Here is an 8898-nt window from a genome sequence, read left to right as displayed (position 1 = left end):
TGAACATAAAGGGCTTCCTGAGCTACTTCACTGTACTTTTGAACCCCTTCAGACAAGCACATCCTTCTCTTCAAGGTTATTCGGTCGTAAAGGACATGAGGGTTGAAGCGTTATGGGGCCTGTAAAAAAAAAAAGAGAGCTTGGAAACACTTCTCAACAACCCCCAAGGTGGGACGGTCACGGGACCCCAGTGACCTCCTTCAGGGGTCCCTGGGTTGCGAAGAAAAACAATCAAAAAGCTGTTTGGTTTGGCATTGATGTTCCGTATAGATAAAACAGAAAGTCGATGTGTGCAGACTGAGAAGTCCAAGAGCTTTGTCATCTCTATGCAACAGGGAAAGTCTGGAGCTGTGTTAAACGCATCTTTACTTCCCTCTGGGGTTGGAAAAAGGAAATGATCTTGACGCAGGATTTTTTTTGGTCAAATAAGGTAAGCATTAAAAGTGAATGTCCTGGGTTTAACAGCAGTCAGGAAAAGTATTGAGCGTGGCTGTTTCCACTTCAGCTCTATCTTACTTTCAGCTGAGGCATGATATTATTCTGTGTGAGAGGAGAAGGTCTATCTAACTCAGTGTTTCCATGAGCCAGCTCATACAGATGTAATTATTAGCTGCGAAAAGCCTGATTGATGCCCGACTGCTTGACTCACTTGACCGTGACTTCTCGTTGTGCCTCATGGAGAACCTTTAATTTCGGGAAGTGAATAATTTTGCCTGTTTCAAATATTCATGCTGCAGAGTCAGTGGATTGACCTGACTTGACTTTGTGTCCAGAAAAGTGGTTTTATATCATAATTTAACGAGATAGTGAAAGCTCTCCAGGTTCTGAGCGACAAAATCCAAAAGTCAGACAAAAAGTTGTCAGAAACGTAAGAAAACGAACAAATAATGCTGAAGAATTTTTACTTTAAAGCTGCTTGAAGGGAAATTTGAAGGAACAAGTAGTGTTAACAAGATCAATCCTCATTCCGGCTAAAAGCATCAGATTGCCTTCAGATCTCTCAGGCCTGATACTCCTCGCTGTCACTCTCTCCAGGCTAAGGGGGCTCACAGCAGCTGCCCCAAATCTGTGGAACGGTTTGCAATGTTCCCCCTCTGAAGACACTTAAAAGGCTACACTTAAGATGTTTTCTTAGGTTTTTGAGTGACCTTTAGGGCTTTTGTTTGGCTTTTTACTAATTTTCTATCCTCTACTTAGTTATTTTCAGGGATGAAAATGACTTCTTCCGCACTAATTTTGGAGGCAAATATTTTACTTAGTTACTATTACTAGTTACTATGCAGATTGCAGGCTACAGAGGCAAAGTTGGAAAAAGGCTGAACATTAGATCTGATAATCAGCAAGACTGATAATTGGTAAAAGGTACGGGTAAAGGTACAAGTAAAGTTGAATTAAATTCCACATATATTCACATGTATGTAGATAGTGTATACTATACTGTAGGTCCACTGATTACGCACCTGGAGAAATGTAGGATACAATACCCGAGCATTTTTCAAAATCAATGCAAAAACTTGCAACGTTGCCTCTGATGGAGCATGTCATCCACAAAGTAACTAGTAACTAAATTTAAGTAATGTTTTGAGTAAAAGTAAAAGGTGTCAGAAAATGCATATATTCAAGTAAAGTACAAGCTCCTCAAAATCGTACCAAAGTTCAGTGCTTGAGCAAATGCACTTAGTTATTACATAGAAATATATTGTGTTCTTTTGGCACTTAGTACATTTAGATTCGGAATATCACTTTTCATGTTAAGTTCATTTAAGATCAGATATTGAATTCATTTTGGGGTCAACTGCTCCTTTAAGTTGAATTCAAAACGTCGGATGCAGTACGACGCATCACCAGCAGGTGGTGCTGTCCACCAAGCAGCAGCACCGCTCACCGCTTCTCTGTAAACATCCCTGACATCATGGTGAGGATGGAGGAAGCTGCTCTGTAACCGAGGTCATGACTCATATTCAGGCAGAATGAAACAAGGAAGTAGCTTTGGTGCAAAAAATAAAAATAAAAATAAAAGACTTCCTTCCTTGTGATATTATGTTACATTTGTAAAGAAAAGGCGACTGCGCATGTGTCCCACTCCTGGTTTGACACCCTCGTGCCTTTCCTATTACCAATAAAATTAAGGCAGAGAGGGGGAACAGGAGGAAGAGGGCTCACTCGGTTACAGTTCTGTGGCACCCAGAAACACCTCGAGTAATTGCGTTAGAGTGGGAGGAAATATTGAACTAAAAGAGAAAATGGTTCACGTTTTAACGGTTTATGTGGTCCGAGTCACCAAAACCTACATGTAAGCTCGATGAAAAGAGCGATTTGAAGGCTAATTGATGAAATGTGTGACTTATTAAGTTGTTATAAGGCTATAAATATTCTAACAGAGCGGGGACGGTGGCCAGGAGGTGCGGCTCATGTTTCCCCCCTTTCGCATTTTGCGGACTATAGACGATCTTTGCGGCCGGTGTAGCTCCAGAGTTTCTAGAAGGAAGCGCAGCTCTCGTTCTCCATCCCCGGCTCCAGGCGGGGCTCTCAGATGGGTGTGGCCCCTTGAGTGGGGAAGTTTGCTCTCAGCAGTGAGTCAACTGGGGAAGATACAACTTGCTGTATGAATCACGACTTGAAATCTGTCGGAGGGCGGCTGTAACTCCATGTGGCATGGAAAAACATTGAAGACTGGCGCTATTTTTTATTTTTTTTGGGGGGGAAAATATTTGTTCGTCATCTTTGAAAGGTCAGAGGTGTTTGGAGAAGGACAGCTCTCTTGGATCAAGGTAAATGTCACGTGTTTCAGATAAATGTGGGGCTAAGGTGTGTACCTGTGTTTTATGTTCCTTACAGTTGAGTAATGAGGTGATCCCTGCCAAATGCTGAGTCTGTTTAAATAATGTTTGTCACATGTTGTTCAGCTTCATTACCATCTCTCTTAAACCCAGGATTTGACATGTTATTAGATTTTAGATGCAGCTTACTCTGTTGACATGCAGCCCTGTGTTTGACAATACCACAACTGTTTGATGGTAAATGTGAGGATAGTGTGAGGGGCAGATGAAAATGGGAAAAGCTTCCCATGAGCCGTCAAACTACAGTTTGATGAGCATGCATATAAGAGGATATTACTGAACTACAAATCTATAAATAGCTGATGGTAAGAGTTTCTATCCCTGAAAAAGTCATGTGTCTGTCTGTCTGTCTGTCTGCACAGTCCAGCTCAAAGGCTCCATTCAGCACATGAAATGAGTCCAGTCAAAGGAAACCTTTATGTCAGAGTGGGCTGAGTGGCAGCTAACAGTCGCTGTCACGGCCTGGCCAGCACTAGTGGCTGGAAGCTCTGCCCTTTGACAGGGCTGACTAATGAGATAGTTGCATGTGTGTGTGTGTGTGTGTGTGTGTGTGTGATGGTAATGGTGATGGGAGGAGCTGGTGTTGGTATTTTAAACGCTGAAAGTTGTGCAACTCCTGCAGGAAACAATGGGCGTCCTGCAGCTGCTGAAATCCCAGTTCGTGTGCCACCTCGTCATCTGCTATGTGTTCCTGTTCAGCGGCCTCGTCATCAACCTGTTGCAGCTCTGCACTTTACCTCTGTGGCTGGTCGACAAGCAGCTGGCCCGCAGGATCAACGTCAGGCTGGGCTACTGCATCAGTAGCCGTAAGTACTGGTAGATGGTACTGGATGGAAACTTTGTTGTAATGAACATAAAAAACATAAAAAGGCCAAAGAACACGGATCAATCTGCATGAAGCGCAACACCTTCTCACAAGTGCCCTGTACAAAATAATAACAACTGTCTTCCCATGATTTCGTGTCCTGATGCTCCTCAGAGATGGTAGCTGCCCTGGAATGGTGGTCCGGGACAGAGTGCACGCTCTACACAGACCCGAAGAGCTTTCCTCTGTACGGCAATGAGAACGCAATTGTGGTCCTCAACCACAGTTTCGAGATAGACTTCCTGTGTGGTTGGACCTTCTGCGAGAGATTTGGAGTTCTCGGGGTGAGAGAAAGTCTCCCACAAATGCCACCGATCTACCTTGAGTGCGTTCGTGTTTTTTTTTTAACGTGCTTTAAATGTTATTGTTCCTCCAGAGCTCGAAGGTGTTAGCCAAAAAAGAGCTGAGTTACGTACCTGTTATCGGCTGGATGTGGTACTTCCTGGAGATCGTCTTCTGCAAAAGGAAGTGGGAGGAGGACCGAAGGACGGTGGCTCAGAGTCTCCAGAACCTGCACGATTACCCGGAAAACTTCTGGGTACGTTTCAGCTTGCTGTAAAATCAGTATGACTGAAAGTGATGGTTCAATGATTTTGGATTTGGAATAATGCTTTTAATCTGCTTTCCTTGGTCTAGTTTTTGCTTTACTGTGAAGGAACACGGCTGACACCGAAGAAGCACCAGGTCAGCATGCAGGTGGCTGAGAGCAAAGGTTTACCCAAACTCAAGTATCATCTTCTGCCCAGGACCAAAGGATTCTGGGTAACAGTCCAGAACCTCAGAGGAACAGGTGAGTTGATAAAGTGTTCAAACATGGCCACCAGCCTCTGTGAGCTGGATGTCTGTTTGAGGAGGAGGCTGGAGGCATTTGCCTATCAAACGAGCCCAACAGTCACAGTTAACCGCCGCCGTTCGCTTTGTCCCGTACAGCCGCAGCTGTTTATGACTCCACGCTGAACTTCAGAAACAACGAAACACCGACCCTGCTTGACATTCTAAACGGGAAGAAGTATCACGCAGACTTGTATGTGAGGTACGCAGAGATGTTTCGCAGCGAGGATTGCTTCATTAAATTTCCTGTTAACTGGCGTAATGGTTATTTATCAGGCCGAGAGATCTGACTTCCCCCTCTCGCTCGCAGGAGAATCCCTCTAGAGTCGATCCCTGAGGATGAAGCAGAGTGTGCCGCCTGGCTCCACAAACTCTACCAGGAAAAGGTTGGTCTGCTGAGGGTGGAGGTGTCGGATGGATACAGGGTTTCCCAAAGGGGAAGTTGAGGCAGTAACCAACCACACTGATGATGTGATTGCCTGAACCATTTGTATACAACCTGCGGGGGTTTAAATGTTAAATAGATGTTTAAGTGTCAAATAGCTCTGTATTGTCTCTAACCCTCTCTCAGGGGACGCAGTAAAAGAGGTATCTCTGTCTGGTATCGCTGCCCTCTTCATCCAATGAGGACAGAGAACTCCATAACGAGGCAGTAATGTCTGCCTGGGCAGACTGGGCGACGCAGTAGTCAGATACTGCGGCCCATGCTGCTTTACACACGCCCTCTTAGCTTTAGCTTTAGTCTAATAAATGAAGTCAACTCCCTTCCGCTGTGATCTGAGGCAGACTTATTTCATTTTGCCACCTGTTTGTTTGGAGTGAACGTCAACATGTGGCCAAATCTTGCATATCGCACCTTTAAGGTCAATGTTGCATTTCGTAGAAGTTGGGAAGATTCCAATCTGATTTTAGTGAGGTCGTCTTTATTTCAGGTGAGATGGCCTGCCTCCACCATAAAACACTCTTGGGGACCCTGGAATGTAATGTTGATGGTGGATTTGGCTCGAGTCTGTGGCTTCTCTCATTACTTTTCTGTTCCCACACTTCGTGGGCTTTAAGCAACTCATTAACCTGACCTGGATAATGGTAGAATATTACACAAGATATTTAGATTTTAGACTAAGTCATGTCCCTCTGTAAAGGACTTTGGTTTTGAATTGTTTCTGTATGAATGTGTCAACAGGACAGTTTCCAGGAGCACTACACACAGACGGGGCGTTACCCCGGCCCCACAGTGAGCCCTCCACGCCGACCCTGGTCCTTGATCAACTGGCTCTTCTGGGCCTGCCTGCTCCTCTACCCGTTAGGCCTGCTCGTCGCTCAGCTCATCAGCTCCGGATCGATACTGACCATCTTGGCGTCCGTGGCTCTCTGCTCTGCAGGTTGGTTTCATACATTCCCTCCTGAGGTGAATTCACCCTGAAATAATAATTTAAAAAAAAAGTCACCTTCCTTCAATTTAACCAGCTCCTTTTTGTCCAAATGTTCCATAAAGCAGCAGATTTGCCAACTCAAATGTAAGTCTCCTTTTTGTTGAAAGTACGATTCATCAGTCTTGGGAGCATGTCCCTAACGGCGTGCAGGCATGTGCTCACTCAGCAAAGTTCACTAACACTCAGCCATCTGAACAGACTTAGATGTCAAATGGAGAGATAACAGCATGTCAAAGTTTCCACAATGACTGAGGTCAAAATTACAAGCTCACTCTTAAGTATTTATCAAGGAGTGTCGGTTGAATTGGAGCAAAATTTTGCATTTTTTCCAGACGTTGGTTGCAGTCAGACTTTCCCCTCAGCTTCCGATCTGAAAACGCAAACTGAACGACCACGTCAATCGAGTCCCATCCTGAAAAGGGGGGAAATGTACTCAATTAAGAAAGGGTTCGCTGTGGAAATAACAGTGTCTTGTACAGGATCTCGAATCCCGTCACATCTTTTCTGCAGCTTCCTCGAATAACATTCCAGATGTCCCCTCTCTCAATCTTCCCTCCTCAGCTTCACTGGGAGTTCGCTGGATGATCGGCCAGACTGAGATCGGCAGGGGCTCAAGCTACGGGGACAAGGAGGTTCCTTTAAACAACAACTAAAGACTGCAGACCCGCTCAGAACTGCTTCTTTTGCACAGCTACTAATCAGCAAGATTGCCGGCAGCAGAATGTGTAGATACTCCTCTGACAGGATCTGCTGGTCTAACAAGTGCGAACCTGCTTGAAAAGCACAACCCTGACAGTTTAGTGTCGTCTTAACGGTGCGCTTCAGAAGCTAGAAAACCACGAAATCAGACCGCGATGGGGAGGCTTCCTTCAGGAAATGTGAGGCACGATGAATTACGGCTTTACCACATGCTCCTCGAATCAAAATGTAAATATTTGAATACAGTGGAGACAAATATTTTCTCTGGTACTCAGGCTGAAAGTCAACCAAGTCGAAAAATGGACTACCTCCTTGTTTTTAATGTAAAGCATAAAAGGAATTTTGATGGCAGGAGATAATAAATATTCTACTTTTTAAAAAAAACATCTGAGTTTTTGAGTGATATTTGAGGAGGAACAGGAGTTGTGCTGTGTTTCAGTGTGTGCGTTGGGTTGGGTTGTGTTGTGTCCCGCTGCAGGGAGGGAGAGCAGGCCCCGTTAGTCACGAACAGCTAATCGGCAGTGCATCTCTTTATCTTTATCTTTTACGACCGTAACAAAGGCTTGGAGAGCAGGTATTTCAGTGAGTCTCCTCCCTCAGTTATCAGCTGGAGACTCAAAGTTTGCAGCTCTAAAAAAGTATATGACATCACCAACACTGTGAAACATCAGTCCGTATCTCTCCGTGAAGAAAGGGAAAAATGGGTGGGAAAAAATCACATTGGGTAGGGTTTATTCAGTGGACATGCCTGCATTTAAAGGACAATAGTTTGTTGACAATCACTAAAAAACGAGGAAAAGAATATGGAATATCAAGCTGTAGTGACCCCTGGTGGCGATGTCACAATACTGTTGGCTCTTTAAAAAGGAAGCCTAAACATTTGAGTTATTTCAAAGTTAAACACAAAGGCGAGCTAATCACCAAATTATGAGGAAGATGGTGACATCACGGTGGGCACTGGTGGCTGCGGCGGTTCGTTGAGTCGGGCAGTGAGAATGTGTTTTCAGCTTTTCCTCCAATAAACAATTTTATAAGCCAATGTGACTGGTTATAGCGCGGAGCTCAATGAGGACCACAGCTGATTCTGATGTGGCATTCGATTCAAGTTTGACTGAAGTACCATTCATTAAAACTTTAACGTAGATGCATGCCCTTTTACCATATGTTGTCATTTAATAATGACACAATAACTACATACATTAAAAGGAAGAAAAAAATATATTAGGTTTTCTTTATTTTGATTGTCTTTAATTTCTTTATTTCAATATTAAATTCTGCAGTGTTAATTCTCCATAATGTAGTCTTCTGAACTGGACTCAGCAAAGTTTATATTAGCTTTAGAGACATTACAATCAGGTGAGGAGGGGATTTCTCCACAGTCATGGACTGAGGGATCAAAGTGACCAGTAACTCAAATCAGATGCACGTGTGTTAACCAAGTTTTAAACCTTATTTTGAAGACCTGTAAGCACAAGCTAAACCAATAAATCTAGTGACTATACTTTATATTCCAATGCAGAAAAAAACTGAATAAAGCCTCTGACTTTTCCAAGGGGAAAACAATCTTATTCCCAGTGTGCGCACTGAAACCCATAAACAGTTCAGCATGTATCAGAATCATTTACAGTTTGAACACATTTGAGGGTTAGGTCTCTAGTGTGCATGTACTGATTTCACAAGCACACAAACACATCACAAATCTAATATATTTGAATATTAAACCTCTATTCTTCAATGTAAACTGATATCATCTTGACTTTTGGGAAACGCTCTCACAAAACCACAGCATAGTTGGGCATTGGGAGCTATTAATAGTTGGTGGTGCAGCGGCAGTATTTTACTGAAAAGGTCAGCTGCCCGTGTTGGTTTAGTCACACACCAATGTGACAGCTCCATTCAGAATATGAAAGGAGAAAATCCAATCAAAGTTCATCTGTATGTCAGGAGTGGGCTGGGTGCTGTAAGGTCACACCCTGAGACAACACCGGCCTCGAGCTGATAGGCCTGTTTGAAGGAGCAGAGCTGAGCGATATTACACTTGCGGTGTGTGTGGGTGTGTTCCCCGACAAGGTGGCTGTCTCCTTATTGCATTAACAGGAGACATTGCACTACACTGCCAAACATTTGCATTCCGCATTCATTACATGTCTTCAAGCGCAGAGGAATTGCCCAAAATAAACATTTCTTGTTTCTTTTAGTGCATATTGAACATGACATTTTTACTCTACTC

The 8898-nt window shown here is 43.8% G+C and overlaps 1 protein-coding gene across 2 annotated transcripts; it reads left to right on the top strand.

Annotated features, from left to right (window-relative positions):
- The first annotated feature begins 2443 nt into the window (after positions 1–2443).
- On the top strand, positions 2444–7035 carry agpat4 (1-acylglycerol-3-phosphate O-acyltransferase 4 (lysophosphatidic acid acyltransferase, delta)). 2 transcript variants are annotated; one of them, XM_030442192.1, is made up of 10 exons: positions 2447–2771; positions 3463–3646; positions 3820–3989; positions 4082–4243; positions 4342–4495; positions 4636–4738; positions 4847–4922; positions 5720–5918; positions 6032–6053; positions 6531–7035. In XM_030442192.1, the coding sequence occupies exons 1-10, from the start codon at positions 2649–2651 to the stop codon at positions 6565–6567; spliced, it is 1230 nt and encodes a 409-aa protein (XP_030298052.1). In that variant the 5' UTR covers positions 2447–2648; the 3' UTR covers positions 6568–7035. The 2 variants fall into 2 exon arrangements, with proteins under 2 accessions (XP_030298053.1, XP_030298052.1); XM_030442193.1 differs by lacking the exon at positions 6032–6053 and having other exon boundaries at positions 2444–2771.
- The last annotated feature ends 1863 nt before the right edge of the window (positions 7036–8898 follow it).

The sequence above is a fragment of the Sparus aurata genome, chromosome 15, assembly GCF_900880675.1.
Source record: "Sparus aurata chromosome 15, fSpaAur1.1, whole genome shotgun sequence".
Lineage (NCBI taxonomy): Eukaryota > Metazoa > Chordata > Actinopteri > Spariformes > Sparidae > Sparus > Sparus aurata.
Note: the sequence above shows the minus strand (reverse complement) of the source record. Positions and strands in the feature narration are given on the sequence as shown.